Source organism: Podospora bellae-mahoneyi, chromosome 2, assembly GCF_035222275.1.
Source record: "Podospora bellae-mahoneyi strain CBS 112042 chromosome 2, whole genome shotgun sequence".
NCBI classification, from domain to species: domain Eukaryota; kingdom Fungi; phylum Ascomycota; class Sordariomycetes; order Sordariales; family Podosporaceae; genus Podospora; species Podospora bellae-mahoneyi.
Genome location: NC_085881.1, coordinates 1,565,958 through 1,593,756, shown reverse-complemented (window position 1 = coordinate 1,593,756; position 27,799 = coordinate 1,565,958). Strand labels below are relative to the sequence as shown.

Genomic DNA, 27,799 nt, shown 5'->3' with positions numbered 1-27,799 from the left:
AAAAAATATGCCGGTACTGATTGTCAACAAAACGCTCTACCCCATGCCGATGACTCCTCTTTGTTTACCTCGCTCCCCCTTTGATATTCCCCCCATCCTTTTGTTTACCTCCTCCGTTATTTTGTCATGTCGCCCTTCTCGATTTCCTCCAAATTAATTTTCACCCTCCCCTTCCCCCCCTCTTTTTGAAACCCTTGAAAAATAATCACCAATCATCCTCCTCGCCCCCATCCCCCTCCCACCCATCCCCCAAATCCCCCCACCCACACCCCCATCTCCTCCCCTCCCCCTCACCCCCCCTCCTCAAATCCTTCGCCACCTCGTCGCTATCCCTCCAGCACCTCACAAGGTAATCATCCCCCACCGTCACCAGCTTCCTCCCATCAGCCGTCCAAGTCAGCGCCCCAACCTCCTTATCATGACCCCTCACCAACGGAGTTCCCCTCTTGGTGACAGCAACACCCATGTCGTGCTGCTGACGACCAAACAAAGAGCTGCTGTTCGTTCTCACCAAACCAGGCGGGCCGCCCGACCTCAACCCCGGCCTAGAAGGCGTCGCAGTCGGTAAAAGAGCGGTGCTTTCCCCGACAAAGTAGGATTCCTCCTCGCTGCCCGGGGTGGAAAAGGAGAGATACCTCTCATCAGTAGGAAACAAAACCGCGCAACCATCACTACTGCCCACAGCAAGCATCTCACTGTTTCCGTTCACGGCAGGCCGGAGAGCAGCCTTGACATAAAACGACGTGGCGTGGAACAAGGGATGGCGGAAACCATACAGCGGACCCAGGCCCTCGTGTGCTACATGGGGGTAGTGTCTCCGTCTTTCGGGTTCCTGCCCGGGGAGGGTGGCCTTGAGTTCGTTTGCGATGCCGAGGATGAGGTGGGACGTGGCGTAGGTGTAAACAGTGTTGTCTTTGCAGAGGGCATAGATTCTCGAGCCGGACGTGTTCATCGTCATGCTGGCGATGCCGAATGGTCTCCAGGCTGCGTGGCTTGGTGGAGGGGGGGTGAACGAGATCGGGGTGGAAGTCTTGTGGTGGCGATGAGTGTGGACGGCGCGGATATCCCACAGCTTGATCGAGGCATCGGCCTCGCAGGCAGAGAGCAGCAGGTGCTCGCGGCCAGGGGGGAGGAATTGTAACGAGGTTACCGAGACTTCGCCCATACGGCCGGGCACCTCACCCGTACGGGCTACGTCGGTGGTGGAGGAGTTCTTGGCCGACTTGGTTTGCCGCTGGGTGCGGGCGTGGGCGTAATAGATGCTGTTTACCACGCAGCCAGGGTTGACGGGCTTGGGGGCACCATGACGCAGGCGGTCTTCGTTAATGATCGACATGTCCTGAACCGGTCCACCTTTGCACCGCAGGTCCCAGATTTGGATACTTCCATCACGGCCAGAGGTGGCAAGGACACAGTTCTGTCCCCGGCCTGGTTGAAAGCGGACCTGCTTCAACGAGGCAGTGTGATGGCCTAAAACGTTGAGAGGGGTCTGGGTTTCCACGTCAATGACTCTTCCAGTCTGGTCACCCGAGGCAGTAGCAAGCAGTTTGTCGTCCCCGGAGAAAGCCAAATCGATCACAGCATTTCCGTGAGCTTGGAAAGACAGGTGAATCTTGGAGAACTCCTTGCTTGCATCAAGGAGGCGTATATAGCCTTCTTCATCACCGACTGCTACAAGATCGCTTTCTGCGGGGCGTTAGCTATTGGACTGATGTGTTGTGCCAGGATATCAACATACTGTGAGAGCTAGTGGTACAAAAAGGAATGGCACGAGGCGCCCCTTCGTGACTTGACGAAAGGTGAACGTCCTCTGGTTTGCTATAAAATTTGGCAGTATCAGTCCTCCAGTCTAGGATACATGTTAGCAGGAATATACCAGGCGGTAGCATGAGGTTATGCCTACCAGGAACCGGACGACCCAAACAGGCATCGCCTGACATTCTTTGGACCAATTGACCACCCAACCCCCGGGTATGTAATGGTACAATCCTCTTCAACTTTGGCGATGGCAATGGGGGCTCATCGTCCTCATCCTCTGATACTCCATCATGTTGATCGACATCCATCCGTCGATTCGGTCGGAACTTGACATGGCGAATCGGGCTGCTCAGACCTTGCCTGATATCAGGAGTTGCAAGAAGACCTGGAGATGTTGGCAGGGGTGAGGGAAGATGCGACCTGCTCGGGGTGTGTTGAGTTTTTCTTCGCTTGGCGGTCCTATAGTCAGGCAATTCATCCTCAATGGGAGCCCCAAGTCGTTCCTCCGAGATGGGTTTGAGCGGGCTTGAAGCAGGGGCCTGGTCGCGGTTAAGGGCGGGAGCAGTGAGATCATGGAGGGCCTTTCGAACGGCACTGGGTTTCGAAGAGACCCGTGATCGGGGGGTGAAGAATCTTTGAAACTTTCTCGGGGTAATTGATGGCACTCTTCGCTCCTTGCCAATGGTGGATCTCGGTGGTGAAGACAACAAGGGGTCATTGTTCTCTGTGGACTCCGAAGCCTTTGCTACTCGAGTAGAAGGGGTTGAGTCTGTCATTGTGGTCTGGTCGATGGCCTGTCGTCGACAAAATGGCGGTAATAGGTGGAGGCGGCTGAGCTGAACTGATATACAGAGAGATATGTCTGGGAACGTGGCTCGAAGGGAGGACCGGCACGGTAATGGCACAGTCTCAAGAGACGAGACAAGAGACAGGAGACAGGAGACAGGAGACAATCTTTCACAAAGCAGAAAATGGAACCATTGTGTCGAAGAGAGTTCATCCGAGGTTTGCTGATGTCAGAAGAGTAGGCGAGCGGGGGCTGCCAACATTTTGCGTCTTCTTTCTGGCGGGCACTTGCCTGCAAGACGCGGTACACGCTTCCATGTGCTCTGAGGCTGGACGCGCCGGTCGTGCGTATAAAGAGTCCTATCAGACGTCAGTGCTGAGCTCCAGCGACCTCCAGCCATCGCGACAGGCCAATCACGCGTGCCAATTGCGCGTAAAGAGGGCCCCACCAGCAACTGAAGTGCCTGCAGCTGTGCAGCAGAGCGGGGCCCCAACATCAAGGAAACAAGTGGCTTTCGCTTATCGCTTATCGGACCGCAGTCTCCTCCAAAAAATTTCCCAAGCCTTGCAGCGACACAACTCCAAATCCCCGTGGGTCCCATCGTCGTCGCTGTCGCCAACCCGGGAATCATCACGAAGTCATGGCGATCCAGAAGAAGCACGGCAAAGGCCGCTTGGACAAGTGGTACAAGCTCGCCAAGGAGAAGGGCTACAGAGCTCGTGCTGCTTTCAAGCTCATCCAGCTTAACAAGAAATATGGCTTCCTCGAGAAGAGCAAGGTCGTGCTCGATCTTTGCGCCGCGCCCGGTGTATGTTTTTTTTTTTTTTGACGTCAGGCCCTCTTTGGTATGCGCTGACGATGAGATAGTCGTGGTGTCAAGTAGCTGCAGAGACTATGCCCAAAGACAGCATCATCATCGGTGTCGATCTTTCTCCCATCAAGCCCATCCCCAAGGTCATCACCTTCCAGAGCGACATCACCACCGAAAAGTGCCGCGCCACGATCCGAACCCACTTGAAGACCTGGAAAGCCGACTGTGTCCTCCACGACGGTGCGCCCAACGTCGGTACCGCCTGGGTGCAGGATTCGTTCAACCAAGCCGAGCTTGCACTTCACTCTCTGAAGCTCGCCACCGAATTCTTGATCGAGGGCGGCGCCTTTGTCACCAAAGTTTTCCGATCGAAAGATTACAACTCTCTCCTCTGGGTTCTCAAGCAGCTGTTCACCAAGGTCGAAGCCACCAAGCCCCCTTCCTCGCGTAACGTCTCGGCCGAAATTTTCGTTGTTTGCTTGGGTTACAAGGCGCCCAAGAAGCTCGATCCCCGCTTGCTCGACCCCCGCACCGTCTTCGAAGATGTCGCCGATGCGGCTCCCAACAACGAGGCCAAGGTCTACAACCCCGAAATCAAAAAGAGGAAGAGAGATGGTTACGAGGAGGGTGATTACACCCAGTACAAGGAGATTGCCGCGAGCGAGTTCATCCAGACTACCGATCCGATCGCCATTCTTGGTCAATACAACGCCTTAACCTTCAAGCAAGCGACAAACGGCGATGTGGCCCTGGCGGCTTTGGACAAACTCCCCGAGACCACCGAAGAAATCCGCACATGCTGCGCCGATTTGAAAGTTATCGGGAGAAAAGAATTCAAGCTCCTCTTGAAATGGCGTTTGAAGGTCCGGGAGATCTTTGGTTTCCCCACCAAGAAATCAGCAAAGGCCAGCTTGGCCGACGAAGTGGCTGAGGTGGAACCGATGGACGAGGAGATGAGAATCCAGGAGGAGCTCCAGAGAATCGCCGACAAGGAGAAGGGCAAGAAGAAGAGGGAAAGGAGAAACGCCAATGAGGCCAAGACCAAGGAGATCATGCGCATGCAAATGCACATGACGGCGCCTATGGATATCGGCATGGAGCAGGAGGGTCCAAGAGGTGAGGGCGAAATCTTTAAGCTCAAGGCCGTTGACGAAAACGGTGCGCTGCGCAAGATTGCCAAGGGCAAGATGGTGGTTATCAAGGAGGCCGAGCAGAATAGGAGAGGATTCGACTCTGGAATCGGCTCCTCGGGGGATACGGACGATGAGAGCGACGAGGATGGTGATAGGTTGGAGAGGGAACTGGATGGTCTTTATGATCAGTATCAAGAGCGCAAGTCGGCGGCTGATGCGAAATACCGGGCCAAGAAGGCGAGGAAAGAGCACGACGATGAGGAGTGGGAGGGTGTCTCGGCTGACGAGAAGGGGGACAGTGATGATGAGAGCGATTTGGAGATGGAGAGCGGGTCGGATTCGGAGGATGAGGATGAGATGGATGTTGATGAGAAGCCGCTGATAAGCGATCTTGATGGGAAGGGCAAGGGGAAGGAAGGGCTTTCGAAACGTGCGAACCGGTTCTTCGAAAATGAGGTTTTTGCGGACATTTTGGGTGAGATAGAGGAGGAAGAGGAGGAAGTGCAAGTGCTGCAAGATGAGGAGGCCGCTGAGTCATCGGATGACGATATTCCAAGCATCGAGCAGCAAAAGAAGATGCGCAAGGAGGCGGCTGCTGCTGCGAAGAAGGAGAAGGATAATACGTTTGAGATTGTCAAGCGGCCAAAGGTGGAGGAACAGGATTCGGATTCTGACTGGGAGGCGGTGGAGAAGAAGAAGAAGAAGGATGCCAAGCCTGGTATGTTTTCTTTTCACTCCCGTCATGACAATATACTGATGAGAATTACAGACATCGACATCGTCACAGCAGAAGCCATGACGCTCGCCCACCAGCTCGCCCGCGGCGAAAAGACGGTCCACGACGTCATCGACGACGGCTACAACAAATACGCCCTCAAAGACCGCGACGGCCTCCCAGACTGGTTCCTCGACGACGAGAAGAAGCATGACAAGCCGCACAAGCCCATCACCAAGGAAGCCGCGCAGGCGATCAAGGAGAAGCTGAGGGCGTACAATGCCAGACCGATCAAGAAGGTGGCTGAGGCTAGGGCGAGGAAGAAGTTTAAGCAGGCGCAGAAGCTGGAGAAGCTGAAGAAGAAGGCGGATATGCTGATGGGCGATGAGGGGTTGAATGAGAAGGAGAAGGCGAGCAGCATCTCGAAGCTGATTGCGCAGGCGAACAAGAAGAAGAGGAAGGCGCCGGTTAAGGTGGTGAAGGCTGCGGGGGCAAACAGAGGGTTGCAGGGGAGGCCGAAGGGGGTGAAGGGGAGGTATAAGATGGTTGATCCTAGGATGAAGAAGGAGATGAGGGCGCTGAAGAGGGTGGCGAAGAAGAAGAAATAGGGGGTTTAATGGTTGGGAAAATGTTTATACCTGGGATATATCAGGCATATGTTGAAGTCATTTGCATGTGATTTTTTACAATTTTTTTTGTGATTTATGTCAAGCGTTGGTGCTGCTCAGCATTATCAACCAGGTCTTTCTCATTGACTGCCTCTTCCTCCTCCTTTTCCTCCTCCTTTTCCTCCTCTTCTCCCCTCAACTCTTTTTTGTAGACTGAACGAACAAATGTGCTTAGGGGGTAGAGGGGCCCGGTAAAGTCCATGTCGTACCAGTAGTTGACTGCTACACAAACCCCTTCGTTGTCGACGCTCTGGGCTACCTTGTGGTACCATAACGCGGGAAGATATAACATGTCTCCTGGATTTAAACTGGCTCGCACAGGGCAGGCGAGGCAGGAGTATTCTGTTTCGTTTTGAAAAGGGCGGTCGGGATCCCAGATTGGGAAGGGGACTTTTTGCTCCGAGACTTTGAGCTCTAGGTATGAGGGTGAAAATGTAGACCCATCTGCTTCTGGTGATGATACCGGCTCCTCCTTATTGGCTGCTTCGGTTGGGGAAGTGGTCTTGCGTGAGTAGACTGCCGAGGGAAGCAACCGCTCATTCACGCAGGGGTGGCAGATGGGCGGGAGGAGGACGAAATGTTTCCGGCCGCGGATCTGGACGTAGATGTTTTCGTAGTTGTCTTTGTGGAGGGCGGTGGTGGAGTGCTGGTTTCCTATCCAGAGGTTGATCGCGTCGGCGTCCCGGTCGAGGGCTATCCGGGCGAAGGGGATGGAGGGGAGGCAGTGGGAGAATAGGCGGAGGTATTCATGCCGGAGGTTGTCGTTTTGGGTCTGGGCGTATCTCACTTCGCCGATGGGCTCACCGCCGGCTGGGAGGGAGGACTGGGTGGTGAGGTAGTCGAGGAAGACGGGGAAGGGCTGGTCTTCTTCGTGGGGTTGGGCGAAGACGAGGGGGGAGGATGGGGTGGGGTGTGGTGTTGGGGCGTCTGCGTTGCTTGAGGGAGGTTAGTATGAGATTTATGCGAAGCAGCAAGGTGAGCATACCCGTGAGGCGTCACGGCTACATTCACCGTCTCGTGTTTGAGAAAGTCTTTCAAAAAGTTGACATTCCACTCTTTGGTGGCTTTCCAGTCCTTGGCGGCGCCTCGTACGACAAAGGGGGTGTTTTTGGCGACATATCTCATAAACTCGAGGGGACTTGGCTCCTCGGTGAGCTCTTCGATGACGGAGCTGTTGAGCTCATTGTAGTTTTCGATGAGTTCTGCTATGGGATCTGGGTTGTGAGATTCATCCTCGATAAAGCTACCATCCATCTTGTAAGTGGCAGTTAGGGATGTTTAAGCTAACGAGGGTAACTATGAGTGGTGAGTGAATATGTGACATGACGCCAGTGAGGCCTACTTGGATCTCACATGCATAAAGCTACCTTGAAAAATGGTTGGTTTGCGGGCAGCACAGTGCGGCGGTGGGGTTGCAAGCACGAAGGGGAGGGGACACAAAGTTACAGACACAAACAGACACACGAGCACCTTGATGTCTTTTTTATTTTTTTTAACTTTTTTATTTTTTTATTTTTTTTACTTTTTTACTTTTATTTTATTTTTATTTTATTTTTCGAATTATTCTACTTGATACAATTGCCCTTGCATCAATAATTACCTGTCACGCCTCTCCCAGGAAAAACGTCTTCAAGAACCTGCCGGTGGAGGAGATGGGGACACAAAAGAGGTAAAATCCACAGGCCAATCGCTAGCGGGATGATGGTCAACTCCAACCTCCCAAAAGCGTCTTCAGCTTTCGCTTTTTTGGGACCGAATCGACGATTTCGACCCACAGAAGCTGTCGGTCGACGGTGAAAATCAAGGACGGGTATCGGGCGCTGTGGGGACCCTTCGGCCCTTTCCCGATGTGGCATCGGCATTACGTCTTCCAAGCCTTTTTTCTCAGAAGAGACATCTCTCATCCCCTCCCTCTATTGAAAGCTTGGTATCTTTTTGAGGGCGATAATTATTAGGGGTCCCATTTAAGGGCTATCTAAGGATAGGGTATCACGTTCCCTGAAAGGTACTTAGTGTAGCTTCCCGTCCAGTGCCAGACACAGTGTGTACTTGATGGGGATATCTTTATTAATTGGAGCCAGGGAGGACGCCAAGCAGCTGAGAGACCGGTGTGCCTCAAAATCGAATTCTTGGAATTCCCCATCGCACGGGGTCGGGAGCCCATCACCGCAGAACAGAACATCCACTCACTCATCCCAGCAACGAGCCGCCCCCTCACCTCAGCAGAAGCAACAGGCACGGCAGAGCACAGCAGACACCTCATTCCATCCCGAGCCATTCATTTCATTCAACCACTGCCCTCAAGTGCCCCGATCTCAACAACTCGCCGCACTCGGGCAAAGATTGCCTGCCGGAGCTGCATCCGCTGAGGAGCACGGATCACCTACTTGAAGAAACACCACGACACCACCAGCTCCAGCTCCAGCTCCAGCTCCAGTTCGTCACAGGAAGCTTGCAGAACTTGCAGATCTACGGCTCCCCCTCTCACTAGCAAACGCTCATCACTAACCTCTCGGCCCGGTCAGAAAGCTACCTGTCCGTTGTCCCGCAGCGTTCAATCCACCGTTGTGCATTGCTATTGCGTACTGTAACCGATCAAGAGCCCTCGGCCCGCTCATTCGTGCCTGATAGTGAGTGGAAGGGGACGGGGCCAACAACACAACACAGCTCACCTCACCCTCGACACGTCACTTCCTGTTCCCAGAGTCTCAATCAATAATGACCGGTCGCCCATAGCCTTCAACTCCCTTACTCTCACGGGCCGGCTCACTTCAACTCCCCGCACTCCCAAGGATCCAGGGTCTCCTGCTGGCAGGGACTGGGAGGACCGCAGACGGGTTCCATCTTCATCACTGGCCGCCACCCCCCAACCCCTAACGATCTGCGACTATGCTGTGGTATTTTCTCTACCCCTTCCGAGGGTATGTGCTGGTTTCTTTACATGTTATTGCTGAGACGTTCGGGCAGTATGTTGACAAGCCGTAGGACGACGGATACCCCCAAGCTCGCACCAGAACATCCACTGCGGGTTGCCTTCCAACTTTATGCAAAATGGGCTGCAAGCCATGTCAAGATTGTCCTGCCGTCTTCGACGGCCTTGATTTTCATGTTTTTGTATATTTTCCCCTTCCTCTACACCACCGATGTCACCAACATCACCAGCGGCGTGTCCAACCTCCCACACCATGTGTGGACTGACGCTCAGCCTCTTGAGTTGGACATTGAGCCTGATGTGATAATGCGCTCAATTTGGGTCCACGGGAGCTATATGAAGGCTCTCGAGAAAGATGTCTTACTGGGCGCACTCGAACTTCAGGATGAGCTTTTGGGACCGACCACCAACTTCAACCCCCGCCAACCAGCAAACAGGCCCGAGATATCCGAGCCCGAAGTCGCCGATGGTGACCTGACTCCCCGCCAGCGAGATGCCTATCATATCATTAACGGCCTTACCAACCAGTCGTGGTTCTTTCACTCGCCACTCCAGTATTGGGCCGGCTCAGCAGGTAATATCCAAAACGACCAGGACATTCTCGAGACGGTCAATGCCAGGAAAACTCAGTCGACGTCTGTCAATGTCACCCTGCGACACTCGATTGTGTTCAGCGGCAAGCGGTTCGAAGAGCGCCGTCTCGTCGCTGCCGACGCCCTGGTCATCACTCTGATTCACCTCCGGGACTCGCCGGTTGGCCGACTATGGGTGAGAAGAGCTGAGGAGCTGGCTAATGAGCGCAGCGATACGTGGAAAATCATCCCTTCGGACGGCAGGAGCCTTTCGGATCAGCTGTACGAGTTTCAGTTTCGACCCTTGTCGTGGCCTGATGTGGGACTTTTGACGGTGGCCTATTCCATCTCGCTGTTCTACCTGTTGCTTCATCTCAGGAAGCTTCGCGCCCTCAAATCCAGGCTAGGGCTCATGGTCTCGATACTCGTTCAGATCACCGCGTCCATCGTGTCAAGCTTCACGGTTTGCGCCATATTCAAGATTGATCTTTCTCGGGTACCTTCGTACGCCTACCCGCTGGTGGTTCTTGCCATCAGTCTGGAGAACTCGTTGCGGCTGATTAACGCCGTCATTATGACGTCCTCCACCATCAGCAACAGTGACAGGATAGGGGAGGCCTTCGGAGAGACAGCACACATCGCCATCGCCAACCGAGTGCAAAACCTGCTGATATTGTTGGGTTTATCACGGTATTCGAACCCGGGTGTCGCCGCCTTTTGCACCTTTGTTGCGATTGCGACCGTGTTTGACTTCATCTACCTGTCAACATTTTTGCTGTCTGTCCTCAGCGTCGATGTCAGGCAAAGGGAACTGCTCGAGTTGGAGAAGGCCTTCTTGTCGCGCACCAAGTCTTCCGAAAAAGACAAAAACAAGTCAGCCTGGACGGAACTGGTCAGCCAACTCCGTGTTGGCGAAACCGCAGTGTCGACGAGGATTGCCGGAACCATTGTCGTCATCTGCTTTGTGCTCACGGCACAGTCTCACTATGCGACAGAAGGCAACCGACAGTGGCTGAGCCAACTCTTCAGCTTGCCATGGAACAGGACCGTTAGAAGCGCTCCGAAGCCGTCGTTGCTGATTGATATTCACCAGGCCAGAAGCCCGACCTCATGGCTCCGCCTTCAAGACCACGAGACAGCTCGGGAAGTCATCAACGTCGTCAAGCCCTGGGCTCACAGCTACGTGGCTCGCGTGTACGATCCCATCATTTTCGTCTTGAAGGGCTCCGACCGCGTCCCTCGCACCCGAGAGCCCATGTTTCTACCTGCCGTGTACGACTTTTTGCATCACGAAGTGCCCAATTTCGTCGTGTTATTAATGCTAGTGTTTGCGGCTATACTGTTGGGTACAAAGTATCTTCTCCGGGACGAGTATGAAGATTTGGGGTCGGAGCATCCGGACGATGAGCCGTTGATTTCTGTCAAGTCTTTGACCAAGGGCCACAAGCTGGATGTTGTCATGATGGCTGCGTCACCGGGTGGTTCGCTGGTGTCGGTTGGTCTTGATCGCGCCATTCAGGTTTGGGACGTGCCGATAGGGTCCGGGCACAGGGTCGCCTCGGATCACGAATGCCCTTTGGAGAATCCTTTCCCGGTGCTGAGCATGGCCATCGACTATGGGTCCAAATGGTTGGCTTTGGTGTCATGGCAAAGGGTGTTTTTGTGGAATCTGGAGGAACAGCAGTGGGCCGGGACGAGAGACATTGACTTGGGCGGACATAAGCCAGAAGCGTTGTTTTTCTGCCACAAAAGGGCGGGTACAACGCCGACGTTGGTGCTGGTGAGGAGGAACGGAATGGGACTAGAGATGGAACTGGAAGTCGACGAGTCGAGAGATTTCACCATCTGCAAAACACCACTCGTCTGGGCGGTACAGTTTCCAGATAAATGTGAGTTTTACCAACACCTCTCTCGTGAACCCCTTTTTTTTTTTTTTTTTTTTTTTTGCTGACCAACACAGCTCACTCATTCAACAATAACCACCACCCACCAATAGCCATCCTCACAGCCTCTCGCAAGAGCTGCGTTCACCTGGTTAGGCAGCAGGGGAACGAATGGGTCTCGACCGAAGTCAACTTTGGCGAGCGAGAAGCCAGGGACGTCCACTGCGTCCTTCCCATCCCGGCCTTGTCTGCGTATTTGATCGGGCGGTCTCGATCAGTCGACCTCGTGGATCTCGAGTCGTCCACCATCCTTCGCACCTTTTCGACCGAGGTCATGCAACCGCGGACGTTGAAGCACATACCGCAGATGAGGGTTCATCAGCCAAATCTCACGTCACTTACTTTATCATACGTGAGCACAGAAACGGGGGATCTAGTCATCCAAACTTATCTCCCAGAAAAGGAAGACGATAATCTTGTATCGTACAGCCCTTCAGATCCGAGAAGCAGCGGCCACAGATGGCTGGGGGAGCTCACGGAGAGGAAGAGAAGGATTTCCAATCCGGGCGTGTGGGAGGCTCTTCCGGGTGGGAATATTCTTGGGGTTAGAAGGAAGCAAAGCCCGCCGACGACGAACCGACCACGGTCGCTCTCCAACAATAACACGGGTGGGATGATGATGCGGAAGAGACGAGGGGTGGTGGGAAGTCAGCAGCAGCAGCAGCAGCAGCAGCAGCAGCAGCAGCAAGCTGCCAATGGCGGCCACCATCATAATTCGCCAGAAACGACGAGGTGGGAGGCGTGGGTGATGAATCATCCGGAAAGTACATGCGGATTTGAGACGAGGCTGTTGGATGAGGAAGACGGGCTGCTGAATGATCAGCAGCAGCTCATGATTTCGGAGGTTGGGCCGATGGTCAAGTTTGGCAACATGAGCGTTGCTGTTGCGCTGGGGAATGTGGTCAAGGTTGTCAGCGTGGGACATGAGCATTTTGATGTGGGGTGGGGGATGGGTATGGGGGGTTGGGGGTGGGATGATGATGATGATGGATTCGAAGATGGGTTTGGCGAGTAGGAGGAGAAAGGTGGGAGGTGGGAGGGCGGTTGGGTCGATGGGGAGTGGGGGGGTGAGGGTGGTAGGGTAGGGTAGGGTTTGTTTTTTTTTGGGGTTTTTTTTTGGGGGAGGTTTGGTTGGGTGGTTACCTCTGTATAGGCGTTGGTTTTTTTTATGTGTTGTTTTTTGGGTGTGTTTTGGGGGAGGAAGGAGATGTAATTTTATTTTTTATATATACCCCCTTGGATTTGTGAGAGGATGGATGTATATGTGTATGTGTATGTGTGTGTGTCTGTGTGTGTGTGCCATAAGGACTGATCTGGGGTGGGATGAGGGGATGAGAGGATGAGGGGAGGGAGAGAGGGGTAGAGATGGGAGGGTAAAGGAGGTTTGTCGTTTGGTAGATAGACTAAGCGATTTTTTTTCTTTTTTTGATGTGATCGGTTATGTCGTGCAGAAGAACATCGGGGACATCACACCACACAGCGATGTCTAAGTTCTGACGTGATATTTTGTGGGTTGGGGTTTGAGCTGCTGGGAATGGTGATTACTGTAGCACCTGCTCGTGTTCGAGAAGAAATGCGAGGTCAGTACAACCTGTGCAGCAAGCACGACGTGTTATGGCTGAGTTTCGGGAAGGCGTGATATCCGGGCTGTCGGGTAAGGTGAGTGGTGTGTGGGATTAGTGATTGTGGGGGGAGGGATGAGTCGTCGTCAAATTGTTTTTGTTCATGCTGAGCGTGTGAGGTTTCTGCGGGAGGTATATTCGTGTTGGGTCTCCACGGGAATCAGACGCGATGACAAAGGGATATGATGTCAATGAAGAAGAAGAGAAAACCACAGGAAAACCCCGGGCACATAAGATACACTCAACAGTGGCCCTGCCCACTGTAAACATACCAACCAGAAAAAAAAAAGAAAAAAAAAAGAAAAAAAGGCTTAGGCAAAGGAATATGTGAAAAAATATTTGTTGTGTAAACTTTATAATAATGGTGATCATCATACTCCCCCCCTTCAACCACCAGGGTTGGAGAGGAGTCCCAAGTGTCTTATCATACAGCAAATTTCCCGTTCTGTCATAACCCATCTCATGAAGAAACTCGTATCATAACATCCCAATCACAACGTTTGTATATGTTCCCGGTGTCGGGAAAAGGAAAAAAACAAAAAAAAGTCTAGGCAATACCCTGTCGCTAATGCCCACCGCCCATAATAAAAGAATATCTGCCGGTCGTTGTCATCGTCGTCGTCTAATTCGTACCCGTCATAGTCGTGTGTCTTTGTCTTGTCCTCATACCATGCTCATGTCGTCTCGTACTGGCGTTGCTTTTTGTGTTGTTCATAAGGTAGTTTCAAATTATCATTCATGCGGTACAGTGACCCCTAGTTTCCTTTTTGTGGTAGTGATTTACCGCCGCCTTGACGAGTGAGCCGACGACGACGGTGCTGGGTAATAAGCCTTGCAGTCGTCACAGTACTCCTCCATGCGGATCGTCTGCCATATCGACCTCTCCCCGCAGCGGGTCTGGATCATGCTGGCCGGGTCGCAAAAGGTGGCAAACGAGAAGGTGATGTGCTTGCAGAGGAAGGCATGGGCGTAGTATTTACACATCTTGTGTCTCTGTATGTGGTATGATGCAGATATGATGTATGGTAGTTGTGGCCGTGGGATGTCCGCGGGATGAGGGTTGAGGCAAAGTCAAGTTAAGATTGGCCCGAGGTGGAGAGAGATGGAGAGAGAGAGAGAATATACTGTGCGTACTCCGTGTCTGGTGATGAGAGAGGTGAAGTCTTTGGATGGGATAGGAAGGAACAGGGGACACATAAACTTAAAGTAAGAGAGAGAAAGAAAGAAAGAACGCCTTGTTTCTATTTTAAACAACTATCACAAAATGGAAGAATGTAGGGTATGCAGGAATAAAAGTGAGATGATATAGATGAGACCCGACCTTTTGGCAACTTTCCAACTCACCTTCTTCGTATAGCATCCCACATCGAGTCCAAAGCCCAGGCAACCACAAACCGGAATATCGGGACTGGCATTGTTGCGGTGGGATGGGACAGACAAAATGGGGATAAACCAGCTGAAGAGCCAGTGGCGAGATGGTTCCCGCCTCATATGCGCAGCAAGACAAGTCGTGCAGATCGCCTCAAAGGGCAAGGCCCATCCAGCTTTTGTTCCTGGCTTCGGAGAGGGCTGACTACTACTACCACGTTTTGCTTGTTTGCAGCTTCGGCTCTCAGCTCGGCGGTGGGAAAAATGGTGTGTGTTCTGCAAATGGCAGATCGTGTTGCGTATGCCGCTCTTTCTCTGCCGCAATCTAACCGGGCCCCGACGCTGACTCGCTGGAACCTATTCATCCATGCAGCACGAGGTGGTATGCATCCGGGAGGATAGGTGCAGCCTCAGCTGCCTTGCAGGCTGGGCACCTCGAGTCTTTCATAGGACGACGGCAACCCCATTACCTCCCTCCCAACACAGCCAGTCTGAAAGTTCTCACCGGCGCCTCAGAGGCTGAAAGGCATGATGAGGCCATGGAAGCTGCCGGAAAGGGGAACTCTGGGGGAAGGGTTATCTCAGCAACGTCGACTCCACACCGCAACATGGGCCGGCATAAGCAAGTGGTTATTCCCCGTCTTTAGGCCGTGCCGTACGGTCCAATGGAAACACGGAACCCGACCGAACGGCGAGCGGCCCCCGGGAGCAGTAGATGGCTCTGCCCCCGAGTCGCAGGCTCCTTAGTCTCGGACTCGATCACTTGATCTTGTGCGGCTTCCGAGATAGGAATGCTCCTAGAACCTGAGGTTGCAGCTGTGCAACACTCACTCACACGTCTGACCGCCTCCCGCCTTCGGGACCCCAAAGTATGGGGAATCAGTGATAGATGATTAGTAGCCAAAAAAGGAGGCTCTTCTCGTCAACCTGGTTTTGTTACCCGAACGTCGGCCGGGAATATTGGGACTCGAAACACAAGAGACGGCTCTTTCCCACGGCGGGCTTTTATAGGGCTGCAGGGCCCAACCAGTACGACGCAGTGTAACGGAGCAGTGAAGCAATCGAGGTCGATCGGAGCGTTATACGTACTGCTGAGCGTCCCAAAACGGGTGCGGCTCGTGTTGGGTGTGGTTGGGGGCCGAACGACGGTCGATAAACCGAGGGTGTCCCTGATGGACGACCGGTTATCAGCACTGTTGGAGCTGGAGCTGATTAAAGATGCTGTTTTGGATACCAATTCCAGTCGGGCCGTGGTCCATGGAGGTTGAGCGAGGGGCCTGATCCATCTTCACCGCCAGTTTCTTCTGATGAGGCGAACGAAAGTGGTGCGGAGACGGGCGATTTCGAGGCCAGCGGGAGCCAGCGCTGAGCTGTCAGGAGTACCATGCTGTTGTGTAAAGATGGCGATGCTGGCCATTGAGTGGTAGGTGGTGAGCAGTGAGGGGTGGCCGCAGATGCCCAGGCCAGGTCTTGGCTCTTCTTTTTTCGATGCTGGTTGCTGGACCGCGTTGATTTTGTGTGTTGTTGTTGTTGTCGTCAGGGAAAATGGAGGTGGCTGGGAGTCCAATTGATTGATTTGATATCTGTCTTGTGCTCAATTGAGCAGAGACGAGTATGCCATCGATGCTGCCATGATTGCGGGGAAGGGATCCTGTGATTACATCACCAGTCCAGTTCGAGATGTTGAATCCTGGTTGTAGTGTAAAACGAAGACGAGCACGAGGTGTATGTGCAACCGAAGACCAATCGTGTGAGGCCCATGTTACTTGAGAATAAAAATATTCGACGAGAACGTGGTTCCCGAGACACAATGAAAATCGGGACGTCGCTCTGTCTCACTCAGCCGCTTTTGGGTGGTGGGAATTATGAAACAATGCAGATATGTTAGTGAATGGCAGGAGATATGCAGGTGATACTAACAGAAACTACCCCAAGGGACACCAACCCTCATAACCCCTTGCCCCAGCCCTGCCGCCCTGCCCCCCGCCTTCGATCTTGCTGTTTGATATGTTCGGTACCAGTCAAATCACCGCCGTCTTTTTTTCGACTTCGGATCTCGTCCGTGTGTCGTCCGTTCTCTTTGCCATTGAAGGCTCCTGATACACGACCGGCGCTTGATTGCCGGCGCCTGCGGCTCTCCGACCGTATTCCTCCCCCCCACAGAACCGCGTCTAAGGACCCAGGGCCCAGCAGCAGCGCGTCTTTTGGTCGTCGTATCAGCGTATCATCAGAGAGGAGGCGGTGGACAACTCACCTTGCAGAAACATCCTGCATCTCGAACCACGCCTTGTTTGTCACTCATTTGGGCCTGCTGCTCTCTCTGTCTTCTCTCCCTTTCCCTCCTTTTCCTCTCTCTCGTTCATCAGTCGCTCATTTGAAGGGCCCCCCTTCGTCCCAAGTCGCTCTTTTTTCTTCCCTGCCCTGACGTTGCAGCTGTCGGTGCGTCTGCATCTGCGTCATCCCATCGAAGCAAGCCGCCATCGCATCGCATCGCGTCCAAGGCAGGTCCACTCGTTCATGCAGGAGACTGGACCCTCGTTGTTCCTTGCTGCTGCTGCTGCTGCTGCTGCTGCTGCTCCTACCTTCCTCTCTTTTGCTCCAGCGCTTCCAGAACAAGAGGAGACAAGAGACAAAACACAAGGCACAAGCATCAAGACAAGATCCCAACCCCCGGTTATGCATCTTGCGCTTTTGCCCTCGTCCACTCTTGGCTAGACTGCCGCCCACACTCATATTCGAAATCCTGCTTACGCGGGGCTCAAAACCCCCCTTGTTTACTTTCCCCGACCTCACCCTGCATGAGCCCGCAGCCGACCTGGTATTTTCACCTTTCACCTCGTTTGCGACCTCAAATCCCATCGTGAACTTCAGCTTCTTGACCTCACTTCGACTTCCGCCGCACCCGGCCCTTGACTCCACCGCGGCTCCCGTTCTCGACTTGGCTTCCGGAGCTGGCCATCTGAAGCGACGCTACCACTTGTCACGGCTCCAGGGGTTTCAAAGACACTCCACATCTGGCACCTCGACCTCCCCAGCCCCCAAGTGTGCTTTCGCCTTGATTTTACGGGGCCGTCATCGCCAGTTCTGGGTCGCCGGTTTGACCGCTCTGCCCCTGGTCCACAGATACGGGGATCTCCTCAACGTCCAACGGCGTCTGCGTTTGTGCTGCTGCCGCTCGTTGCTGCTGGAACTGCTGCGGTCTCTCCCGCTCCCGCTGCTGCAGCTGCAGAACCTGGGGAGGATTTGACATCTGCCATTGCGGGTAAACGACACATGCCATCGAGACCCGGACGTCGTCGCCATGCCCAGTCTCGCAAACCGCACACTCACCACCACCGCCTCTGACTCCCAGCCTCGACTCTTCCTCCTGTCCTCTCGCTCCTAACGACGGATTGTCTTGCCTGTTTCACGAGGCTGCCGATTCGCTGTTCAGCTTGTACAAATTGCGCTTTGGGAGGCTGCCCGCTTTCGCTGTATCATATTGGTCAGTACTCCTCCAATCGTCATGCTCAACATCCGACACCCGATTCTCATGCCAACTTTACAGTCCTTTCTGTAATTAAAACGGAGCCATTCCTCGGACTGCGGCTCGTGACGCTTGAGTGTGGCTCCACGGTGAGGCCGGATCAAGAGCCTCTTTGACTATACTAAACACAGATCAAGTAGCCCCTCCCGTTTCGGATGCTTTTCGACTTTTGATGCAGAATACGATCAGCCCCAAGCAACCACCAGTCACCCGCACTCCCGGTTTTCTTATAGGACCGGCCCTGCATTACTTGTTCTTTACACCTCGGTTGCACCAACCCATTGCATAGCTTCACCGTAGCCGGGCCCTTCCTCTGCTTTGCGTTCTCCTAACAGGGCAAGAGGTCACAGACCCATTCTCCTCCGTCTGGCTTCATGGCGTCCTCCGAGGTTGACCAAAAGTTTCTCGGCAAGGCCGCCAAGGCCGTCGAGCACGAAAACCCCCTGCTTGCTTCCGTCCTGTACAAGATCCTGGGACTCTCCATCAACCTTTCACATCAGCTTGTCAAGGCCAAGAAACAACGACGACCGGATGGAACCCCCACATCAGCCCAATTGGATTTGTCATTTCACATTATATGGCTCTCTCGAGAAGGATTGGTGTTGCTGGAGCAGTATGTGGTGCCCATGGTGGGAGCCTATACCGAACTCAAGGTGCTCGCATACAAGCTGCGTGCTTCCTTCTACCACATTTTCGTCCTATTCCATAACACGCCCCCGGTATCTTCGATGGGCGTCAACACACCCGACCCCCAGAATACACCACAATCACGACTGGACAAGGGCAAGGGAGTCGCGACGGATGACGGCGGTGCTCCATCAAGCGCAAAACCAAGCCGAAATTTTGAAGGAGGACCGGTTGGGCCACCACCAGGCTTTGGTCCTGAGTCACCATCAGCATTCCTTCTCAAGCCCGGCGATTATTTACCAATAGCCCATCAGTACTTCAAGGAGGCTGCCGAACTTGCCGACAAGATCTTGTGGGGCTCGCATTCATTACGCCTGTCCGTCAAGACAGAGTATGCTGCCTTTTTATACGAATGTGTCCACGATTTCGAAGGAAGTCGAAAATTGGCCAAGGAGACAGTCGCCCAGGTCTATGACGCCACGGAAGGAATCGACAACGACATGTTCAACGATGCCTGTGAACTAGTGACCGTTTTGGGGAAGATGATGAAACGAGGGCTTAATTCGAGCAACAAGAACCCAGCCTCAAGCACGGGCTCGCAGCCGCCAGCGAGGACAGAGCAGGGCGAGCCAAGCGCGCCACCAGGGATGATATAACGGAGACTTCGAAAGACGATCATGGTTTTCTACTTGTTCGACTACTACACCCCCAGTTCGAAAATAATACAACCCTTATATACTCGGTGATTTTTCCGCGCAAATTTCGGGTATCAAACGGGGACATGCTTCTCGTTTCTCACAATCATCTTTGTATGCATATACTGTACATACGTTTTCCGGGAAGGGTGGGGTGTTAAGAGGGAAGGAAGGGTGGATGGGTCAAAAAGGAGTTTTGCAGTGGAATCTTTTTTTTGTTTTTAATGTTTATTGTGTTTTTTTCTGGCATTATTTTTATACTCCTCTTGTCTTTCTACTGTTGGTCGATGATACCCGATACGTCGAACTCAGGCGACGGTTGTCTTTTGGTGTTGATACTATTCTGTCTGTCTGATGGTGGTGTGTGTGTGCGCGTTTGTGTGTGTGTTTGGAGTTTTGTTGTCTTGTCGGTTGTAATTTGGGATTTTTGGTATTTATGGGGGAAATTTGTGTGTTGGTGTTGAAGGAGGGGATGGGAGGAGGGAAAGGGGAGGGTGTATTTATGGTAGATTTGACATATTGATGTTGATTCAAGTGGATTGGTTTGTGTTTTTGGATGTGTTGATTCTGTGATCGAGGTTTGTCATGAGAGGCTTTGGGGTTGCTCCCCAGTAATCACCACACCTCATGAAAGATCCACCAAAGGCCTAAACGACCCTGCTGAACTTGAATTCGACACACCACACCCGCTGACAACTCGGTATAGTCACCCGATCCTCTTCCACCCACCTGAAGCCAAGCATCAGTGGCGTCCACCAACAAACATCAAGCCACTAACAGCAACAACACCCACATGAAGATTGGTGTCAAGGGACAAGGGTGTTTGCTCCCTTTATCAACGCATGTGCCAGTCCTCCCTGTTTCTGAAATGATCACTGGTTGTTGTTGTTGGCGGTTCTTTGCTTTTGAAGTTCACTGGACCAAGGGATTACCCAACAGCCAGTCCACGACATCTTCATCAACAAAACCTCTATCAGTCCAGAAAGAAACACAAGTTCAGTTGGGCATGGCTAACAGCCGTCGTAAAAAGACTTTTAGGGGTGTACTCGAACCAACAACGACCGAGACCTCGACGAACATGCGAAGATGACGGGATCAGGAAAGTTGGGTGATTCTGAAGACAACTGTAGGATACAATGATGTAGATTACAGAGAGGCTGCCGAATGGGCCTCTTATAGCCACAAATGTAAGAAGAATATCGGATGTTGAAAGAGTGAGCCACTGAGGCTACACCGTCTGAAGACAATAACCATGTCACCTTCACCTCCTGAAACAAAGCAAACGAGTGAAATTGGTAATCGGACCATTTGGTGTAATAGCATGACATAGCAATCCAGTCTGATGGCTTGAATGACTTAGCATCTGAACATCGGCGACAGAATGACCTTGAACCACCATAAATACCGCAAGCCACGAGGGTAGCACGAGAGACAAGGGATCAACAAGTGGAGTCTTGTAGGGTTGTTAAGTTGGAAGGGAAACTCTGTCAACTTCAAGCTTGCCTATAACATTGTGATGAAAGTAAGCCTGAATAGATCTAATCTCTATGAGGGAGGACCGACTGGCCAGAAAGATGTCTTTGTCTACTCATGGGGAGGTTTAGAACTCATAATTAAAGAAGATAACACTCGGTGCTTTCACAACCACGGCATAACCATGATGTACATCAACGCATAACTATATAACCGTATGAGCCCTTAAAATTTAGAGATAAGAGAAAGCGGCTGACAAAATTAAGCATTTGGGATCTAGGTCATTAGAGCTGACATCGCCGTCGTCACACAACACAAAGCAATAAGTACTGATAGGCCTATAATCATAACACGGTGTGAACTCAATGCTCTTGTCCCTATACTCTTTATTGCCTCCTCATCTGTCCAATAGCCTACACAAATCATCATCACCCTGCCGACAACTCACCGAAATCACCTCTGAAATTCCGCTCAGCAGAAAAGGGGGTGATGTAAACAAAACCGGCCGGCCAGTCAACACAAGTCCTACCAAAAAAAGGTGCATCCCAATCCCACCAGACAAAAGAAATCTATGCCCCCCCGGCCAAAAGAAAACACTCTCTCCAGCCCAACTAAATCCTCCAACTTAGCCGTAAAAGCTCAGCAAAATTGGATGAGAAAGATACCGAGGAAGCTTGAGAATGTCATCTGATAGCGCCTCTCTTATGTCTGCAAACAAGCCTCACGGCAAGGCTTCAGATGAGCACTAGCGGCAAACATGGTATCAGGATTCGAATTTTTCACCTTGCCATGTGGACAAGAAAACGCCGGGGTCATCAAATCAATAAAAGGGACACACTGTAATATTTTCTTCGAATATATCTCCGCTAGCAAGCTTTGACCTGGCCAAGCGGCCAAAAAGCAAACAGACCCGAAGGAACGCGATCAGTTATTCTACACTACTGTTTACTACCCTTCATCCAACCTCCGTTTGAAAAGTACCTTGAACAGCTTTCTATTGTGCAGTTCGCACTGCCCAGCAACAACCACCCAACATCACCCCCTGAGTAGAGAGAGGGACCCACAAAAAAAAAGGGGCTATGGGAATGTAGAACAAACCAACAAAAGTATAACCAGGCGGCATAAACTAGATATTAAAAGACTCTAAACAATAAAGATCACAGGCACAAGCAAAATAGCAATGGAAATAAAACCCATCACTGGCTCTGTCCCCCTTGGCCGCCCTGTCCGCCAAAGCTATTCGGCGGACGCCAGCGTCGACTAACGGGATCCAAGACCCAGTCACTTTGAGGGGGCGGAAGCACTCGATTTTGCTGCTGCTGCTGTGGCTGTTGCGGTTGTTGAAGCGGTGGCTGGCCGCGACATCCGTCGTCGTGGCATCTTTGTATGCTCGAATCCCAAAGGAAGTTGCAAGTAGGGCAGTACCATCCTCCTTTAGCTCCGGACAGCGTGATCTGCGGTAAGACTTTGGAATCGATGAGAACTGGTGAAGGGTGTGGAGGATGGGCTGCTTGAGTGTTGCTCGCTTGCAGATGCTGGTGCCATGGAAAGAAAGATGAAGACGGTGATGGTGATGGAGAGCAAGTGGAGGAGTTGATGATGGCCATGACAAGGCAGTTATACTGGTACATTGAGGTATAGACGAAGAACCTCTCTGGCTGCAGCAGAGAACTCTTGATGCTTTTGTGACGTGGAAGCAAACGGGAAAAGGGGCAAGAATATGAAGCATGAAACTGAATACGCAAGGAAACTACAGCCACGAGATCCAGACTTTGACATCAGTCTCCATGTGACAGAACCAATTGCTGCCAGTATGTTCTTCAGTGTAGATATTTCAGGACTGACAGTGATTTCCTCAGCTAAGCATGAACTCTTGCCAGCTTCCCATCAGCAACAACACCCATCCAACCACCTTACCTATCCTGCAACTCTTCAAGTTGACCCGTTTTTCGCCACTCTATCAAGAACCTTCATACTTTCCGCGGCTCTGCGAAGATGCGCAGTTGTCACTTAGAGATTCACCCCTGTGATTGTCCCTACGTCAGACACAATGCTTGTCCTTCGGCAACGCCCATCCAGCAGAAGATGCCACTCAGATTATATGGGGCAATTCTTGCCGTTATCAGGGAAGACCGTGGATGTGCTGCAGATGCACTGAATGGACCGCGATGACTGGCCAGTGCCGCTGATCTCGTTCCAACGTTGACTAAATGTCTTAAGAAACCTTGGGATCTCAAGCAAAGATAGAGCCTCCCAGGGCTAGGTCCACTCCACCTGTCGTCCAAGTGGACGCTGCTTTGATCTTTCCTCCTCAACTCAACTGTACCTTTCTCTAGCACACATTGAATTCCCAAATGCACTTTTTGAGGACGACCAAGTTCGAGGGATCGACTTTTCACCCATTCTAAACACCAAGCCATCCATCTACCACAACCACTTACGTTCCAGCTTCTTGTAGATCCCCTCAACATGTGCTTCAGACGCTCCATCGTCCACCCCTGATGGCATTGCCGATTTTTCGATAATCGATCCTCCACTTGGTCTGGAACAACATGGCCCTGTGTCTGTGCCTGTTGTTCAACCCATCTTGGTGCCCCCGCAGCCTCCCGCCCAAGAGACACCCATGGCTGAGGTTGTGGATGCCACTGCACCTCCCGGCGGCATCAACAGCGGTAGCGGTGCACCTACCAATGGCAATCGGGGCCCGTCTCCTGCGTGCTCCTACGGCTCGTCTCCAGCCCCGGCTGTGTCTCCAGCCCCGGCTGCGTCTCCAGCTGCTGTCAAGGATGATGGCAAATGGCGGATCCAACGACAAGCAAGGATCTGACGGCAATGACGAATCCAACAACACTGGCGGTCAATCAACTGCCTCTTGGAGCATCGTTCAAAATCTCTTCCAAGGCTTACTCGATGGCTTTCTGACGCCTCGTCTTTATATGTTTCAAAGGCACTGCCTATGTTTTTTGAGGCCGTTTTCATACACTGGGTTGGAGGGCTTGGTACATTTCTGGAAGCGTGGATATTTCTTTTCAAGGCCTCACCACGGTTGATCAGCGTCACTAAGCAATTATCTTAAGCCTGTCGAGTATTTCCAAGACCAAATCATTTTCTCAATGGATAGCTCTAAACCTCAAACGTGTCATGGTCCTGCGGCCGGTTGGTTGTACGTGACAGGCGCCCCTATGTGCAGCCTCCCGTGTTGTTGGTGTTTGTGTCAAGGGTGACACAGGGGACCATGGGGGCGCACAGGTGACTCGGGAAGACACAGCATGATGCTGCTGGTAGCCAGTGCAGTGCGAGATGTTGTGTGCGTGTGTGTGTGTGTGTGTGTGTATAAAAGGGCTCTCGGCCGTTTTCTTCTTCTCTTTTGATCTGATCATTTCTTTTTTATGGTTAACTCTTTACTGCTTTTTGTTTCTGATTTGGATTTTTTTTTTTTTTTTTGCTGCTGGCAAGCTGTTGTCAGCTTGCTGCTGTGGTGTTACCGACCATCATGGTAATAGCGTGGATGTGCTGTCAGTGCGACTTTGGGAATCGGGATGGGCGGTACTGTGGGGGGCAGATTGTGGGGGGAGGGCAGATTGTTTATGAGGTTGCTTGTGGGCACGGGAGGTGTGAGGGATGTAGGGAGGGGGGTAGAGGTGAGTTTCAGGAAGGCTGATATGGGTTCTGGGGTGGTGTTAACTGTTGGCAGGACCGCAGTCGTTGTTGGAGGCGCATGGGCAGTATCAGGGTGGTTACCGGCAAGATCATCCACAGCAGGAGGAGGTTCGTCAAACCGCGACTCTTCAGCCTCTGATGTCAGATCAGCAGCCTCCAGCACTGAGCTCCTGGTTTTGGAAGACCGGATCCATCGGATTGACGATGCCGTCGTCTGAGCTTCGGCCTGCCGGGGTGCGGGACACGGAAGGGGACGAAGAGTATTGGGTTAATTGGTTCACACAGGGGATTCGACCGCCCCCTGAACCGGCGTGTGATCCATGGACAAATCCAGACCACAACGTGTCAGGCCCATTCCCGCAACCTAATCAAGCTACCCCTCTTCCTCACCCTAACCCGCCACCACCACCACCACCAACCCACGAAACAACCACCACCACCACCTCCCCCCTCCAAACCTACCTCACCTCTCGCCTAAAATCCCAATCCACCAAACCCTGCGTCATGACAATAGGCGAATACGACAAAATGATGTCCGGCGCCCCAACATACACACCCCCAGTGGGGTACCTAGCCGACTACGCTATCCTCACAGCAACCTCTTCCCACCACCACAAGGAAAAGGAAAAAGATCGGAAGAAGAGAGAAGAGATGATGAGACGGGAGGAAAAGGCCTCTTTTGGGTTTGCCGAACGGGTGTGGAGGCGGCATTGTGATGCTGTTAGGGTGAGGGATCCGGAGGGGGAGTTTGGGGAGGGAGGGTATAACGTGGAGGATCATGGGGAGGAGGTGAAGATGGAGTTGGATGAGGGGGATTATGCTCGGTTGCAGCAGATTTCGAGACGGAAGAGGAGGACGGGGGAGGAGGTTGGGGAACGGAGTAGGAAGGTTAAGGGTAAGGGGAAAGAGAGGGAGAGGGAGCAGGTGGGGGAGGGGACGAGGGAGAAGAGGGATAAAGGGAAGGGGAGGGAGAAGGGGCAGGATTATTTTACTGAGACGGTGCAAGGTGGGCAGACGTGGGGTTTTGGGGGGTTGGATGGGGGGATGGATGTTGATGAGGCTGAGGTGGAAAAAGGTGGGGGTGATAAGGGTTGTTATCAGGCTACTGTTGAGGATGGGGAGGAGGAGTTGTGATGGTTGTGGGAATAGGGGGTTTGTTTTGTTGACTTTTGTTTTGCTGTTGTCAGGGGTGGCGGAGGATGGGAATAGGGTTAGGGTAATGCCTAGGATATGATTCCTGTGAGTTGTTCTCATTGCTTGTTTGTGCTTGTGGTTTCAAGTGGTGGGTAGGATAAATGCTTTCAGACGATGTTTACCTGACTTGATGTGGGTTTTGTAGGTTTGTTTGGTGGACATGTAACAGTGCGAGCAGAACGCGTTGAGTTGAGAAGCTCAAGGTCGAGTCGCAAGTCATGGTAAATAAAACACTCGAGACTCCCACAACTCCTGCACCTCAAAAAAGTCAAAAATAAAACAGCAGAGGTCTTCAACTGGGTAATAGCAAAAATACCAGATATTAAGATAATGAAAAAAAAAAAAGAATAAAAAAAAGAAATAAAAAGGGCAAAAGCTTACCGGGCCAACCCACCCAGACACGTGTCTGGGAGAGGTGGCCGGCTACGAAAATCCTGGTGGTTTTACTTCGAATCGAACTCGGGAGCTATCGGTTGCAAGCTCCCGGCGGGGGAAGGTAATAGCAGCCCTCCACCTTGACCATTTGTCCTGACCACGAAGTGTGGCGCCCTGGTCAAGATTACAGGGCTGCTGTTGAAAGGTGGGTGAGGAAGGTGGTATATATACCGTGGTTCTGTCTCTTGGTGTCCCGCCTCTTCTCCTCATGTTCGCTCAGTCGGCCCATAACATCAGCTCGACCTCCCGTGGTCACCGCCCACTACCACTCACACAATCCACCTCGCGCCTCACAACTTACTCTTCCTCCTCCACTTCGCATAAGGATGCTCCTCACCCACCCTCTCCGGCACCAAATGATCGACTGCCCTCGTGTTCACCAACCCCGGGTGCAACTCCTCCAAACTCGTCACCCCACACATCTTCATCGTCGTCACCAGCTCATCGTTCAAAATCTCCAAATACCTCTCCACCCCTTCCCTCCCATACCCCCCCAACGCCCACAGCACCCCCCTCCCAACGCCCACCCCCCTCGCCCCCAAACACAACGCCTTGAACACATCCGTCCCCCTCCTCACCCCCCCATCAATCAACACCTCCATCCTGTCAAACACCCCCGGACAACACCTCTGCAGCTCCAACAGCACCAAAATCGTCCCGGTAGCAGTGTCGAGACTCCTCCCTCCATGGTTGGAAATGACAATCCCATCCACCAACCCCGTCTCCATCGCCCTAACCGCATCAGCCGCAGTCTGCACCCCCTTCAACACAAGCTTAACCCCCTCCGGCAACAAGCCCTTCACCCACCCCAAATCCTCCCACGAAAACGAATCATCAATATACCCCCCCATCACCCTCCCCAGCGCCGCCCCTTTCCCGTCCCCAACAGCAGCTGCCGTCCCCGCCATCGGAGCCAGTGTCTCCCCCCCAGCAGCAGTGGGAATCCGTTCATCAGCCTCCCGCTTCCCAGGCACCGGCGCATCAACCGTGACCATCACCGCCCTGACCCCATTCCTCACCGCCTCTTCAATCACCCTCTCAGAATTAACCCTGTTTTTATCAACATACAACTGCAGAAACGCCGGGTGAGAGGTATTTTGCCCAGATAAAATCTCCGACAGGGTGAAGGATGCAGACGTGCTGATTGTTTGGGCCATGTCGAGGTTGGAACAAGCCAGTGCTATGGCCTTTTCACCAGACGGGTGGATTATTTTCCCCAGGGAGGTGGGGGAGATGAATATGGGTGATGAGACGGGACAGTTGAGGATGGTGGTGACGAGGGGGGTGGTCGGGGTGGAGACGTTGATCAGGATGCGGGGGCGGAGGGTGAGGTGGGAGTAGAGGGAGGAGTTGGCGCGGTGGGTGAGGCAGTCGGTTGCGGCGGAGGAGATGAATGCGGTTGCCTTTGGGGTGAGGGAGGGGATGGCGGCGAGGGGGAAGTCGTGGGGGGAGATCAAGGTTGATAATGGGGGCTTGGTGGGCACAGATGAGAATATCTGGGGAACGGGGGTTTGAATCGAGTCAGATGATCCGATTTGTGCTGTTGGAGGAAGGGAAGTCCGGATTAGGGAGGGCGAGTGCACTTTGTTGTAGGGGACTGAGGCGTCTTGGCCGGCATGTTGAAGGAGGATTTGGAGACCGCCCGGGTGGGAGGGGGCGAAGGCGGTGAGGTCGTAGACTAGGCCGTTGATTGCCAGCCAGAGCGAACTGGGGGAATCATGTTGGGATAGTTCTGCTGGGGAAATCTTGCGGGACATTTTTTTATTTTATTTTTCTGGTGTTTACTTTGTGATGAAGATGGGACCGATGTTGGTTGTTGAGCGAGGAGGTGAAGAGTCCGGGCTTACACCGGGGATATCATCCACCGCCGACCGAAGCGA

The 27,799-nt window shown here is 52.7% G+C and overlaps 9 protein-coding genes across 9 annotated transcripts; 5 read left to right on the top strand and 4 right to left on the bottom strand.

The window, feature by feature from the left end:
* Positions 1-205: 205 nt before the first annotated feature.
* Positions 206-3,070, bottom strand: QC761_203440 (uncharacterized protein; the record flags this gene model as incomplete). The annotated part of the gene is made up of 3 exons (XM_062876074.1): positions 1,904-3,070; positions 1,739-1,849; positions 206-1,686 (listed from the first exon to the last, which is right to left on the bottom strand). Exons 1-3 carry the CDS (start codon positions 2,532-2,534, stop codon positions 206-208), a joined length of 2,223 nt encoding a protein of 740 aa, XP_062734635.1. The 5' UTR covers positions 2,535-3,070.
* A 23-nt stretch (positions 3,071-3,093) lies between these two features.
* SPB1 (AdoMet-dependent rRNA methyltransferase spb1) lies at positions 3,094-5,869 on the top strand. Its single transcript, XM_062876073.1, has 3 exons — positions 3,094-3,353; positions 3,413-5,207; positions 5,259-5,869. The coding sequence occupies exons 1-3, from the start codon at positions 3,186-3,188 to the stop codon at positions 5,810-5,812; spliced, it is 2,517 nt and encodes an 838-aa protein (XP_062734634.1). The 5' UTR covers positions 3,094-3,185; the 3' UTR covers positions 5,813-5,869.
* Positions 5,870-5,880: 11 nt separating this feature from the next.
* On the bottom strand, positions 5,881-7,304 carry QC761_203420 (uncharacterized protein). The gene is made up of 2 exons (XM_062876072.1): positions 6,858-7,304; positions 5,881-6,807 (listed from the first exon to the last, which is right to left on the bottom strand). Exons 1-2 carry the CDS (start codon positions 7,124-7,126, stop codon positions 5,907-5,909), a joined length of 1,170 nt encoding a protein of 389 aa, XP_062734633.1. The 5' UTR covers positions 7,127-7,304; the 3' UTR covers positions 5,881-5,906.
* Positions 7,305-7,953: 649 nt separating this feature from the next.
* On the top strand, positions 7,954-12,334 carry QC761_203410 (uncharacterized protein; the record flags this gene model as incomplete). The annotated part of the gene is made up of 3 exons (XM_062876071.1): positions 7,954-8,793; positions 8,858-11,265; positions 11,337-12,334. The coding sequence occupies exons 1-3, from the start codon at positions 8,762-8,764 to the stop codon at positions 12,332-12,334; spliced, it is 3,438 nt and encodes a 1,145-aa protein (XP_062734632.1). The 5' UTR covers positions 7,954-8,761.
* Positions 12,335-13,721: 1,387 nt separating this feature from the next.
* On the bottom strand, positions 13,722-13,925 carry QC761_203405 (uncharacterized protein; the record flags this gene model as incomplete). Its single annotated transcript, XM_062876070.1, has 1 exon — positions 13,722-13,925. The coding sequence occupies one exon, from the start codon at positions 13,923-13,925 to the stop codon at positions 13,722-13,724; it is 204 nt and encodes a 67-aa protein (XP_062734631.1).
* Positions 13,926-18,209: 4,284 nt separating this feature from the next.
* Positions 18,210-19,118, top strand: QC761_203400 (uncharacterized protein; the record flags this gene model as incomplete). Its single annotated transcript, XM_062876069.1, has 1 exon — positions 18,210-19,118. One exon carries the CDS (start codon positions 18,210-18,212, stop codon positions 19,116-19,118), a length of 909 nt encoding a protein of 302 aa, XP_062734630.1.
* A 4,064-nt stretch (positions 19,119-23,182) lies between these two features.
* QC761_203395 (uncharacterized protein) lies at positions 23,183-23,680 on the top strand (the record flags this gene model as incomplete). The annotated part of the gene is given in 2 exon segments (XM_062876068.1): positions 23,183-23,374; positions 23,393-23,680. 2 exon segments carry the CDS (start codon positions 23,183-23,185, stop codon positions 23,678-23,680), a joined length of 480 nt encoding a protein of 159 aa, XP_062734629.1.
* A 346-nt stretch (positions 23,681-24,026) lies between these two features.
* Positions 24,027-25,859, top strand: QC761_0034730 (uncharacterized protein). The gene is made up of 3 exons (XM_062872305.1): positions 24,027-24,271; positions 24,325-24,986; positions 25,080-25,859. Exons 1-3 carry the CDS (start codon positions 24,124-24,126, stop codon positions 25,422-25,424), a joined length of 1,155 nt encoding a protein of 384 aa, XP_062734628.1. The 5' UTR covers positions 24,027-24,123; the 3' UTR covers positions 25,425-25,859.
* Positions 25,860-26,209: 350 nt separating this feature from the next.
* QC761_203390 (uncharacterized protein) lies at positions 26,210-27,676 on the bottom strand (the record flags this gene model as incomplete). Its single annotated transcript, XM_062876067.1, has 1 exon — positions 26,210-27,676. The coding sequence occupies one exon, from the start codon at positions 27,674-27,676 to the stop codon at positions 26,210-26,212; it is 1,467 nt and encodes a 488-aa protein (XP_062734627.1).
* Between the last annotated feature and the right edge of the window lie 123 nt (positions 27,677-27,799).

Excerpts from the sequence above, each read along its gene's own strand:
- QC761_0034730 (XM_062872305.1), top strand. The coding sequence starts at position 24,124 with ATGGTAATAGCGTGGATGTGCTGTCAGTGCGACTTTGGGAATCGGGAT. Across the intron at positions 24,272-24,324 it reads ATGTAGGGAGGGGGGTAGAG|GACCGCAGTCGTTGTTGGAG; the intron begins GTGAGTTTCAGG and ends AACTGTTGGCAG. Across the intron at positions 24,987-25,079 it reads CTTTTGGGTTTGCCGAACGG|GTGAAGATGGAGTTGGATGA; the intron begins GTGTGGAGGCGG and ends CATGGGGAGGAG.
- SPB1 (XM_062876073.1), top strand. The coding sequence starts at position 3,186 with ATGGCGATCCAGAAGAAGCACGGCAAAGGCCGCTTGGACAAGTGGTAC. Across the intron at positions 3,354-3,412 it reads ATCTTTGCGCCGCGCCCGGT|TCGTGGTGTCAAGTAGCTGC; the intron begins GTATGTTTTTTT and ends ACGATGAGATAG. Across the intron at positions 5,208-5,258 it reads GAAGAAGGATGCCAAGCCTG|ACATCGACATCGTCACAGCA; the intron begins GTATGTTTTCTT and ends TGAGAATTACAG.
- QC761_203420 (XM_062876072.1), bottom strand. The coding sequence starts at position 7,126 with ATGGATGGTAGCTTTATCGAGGATGAATCTCACAACCCAGATCCCATA. Across the intron at positions 6,808-6,857 it reads GTAGCCGTGACGCCTCACGG|CAACGCAGACGCCCCAACAC; the intron begins GTATGCTCACCT and ends ACCTCCCTCAAG.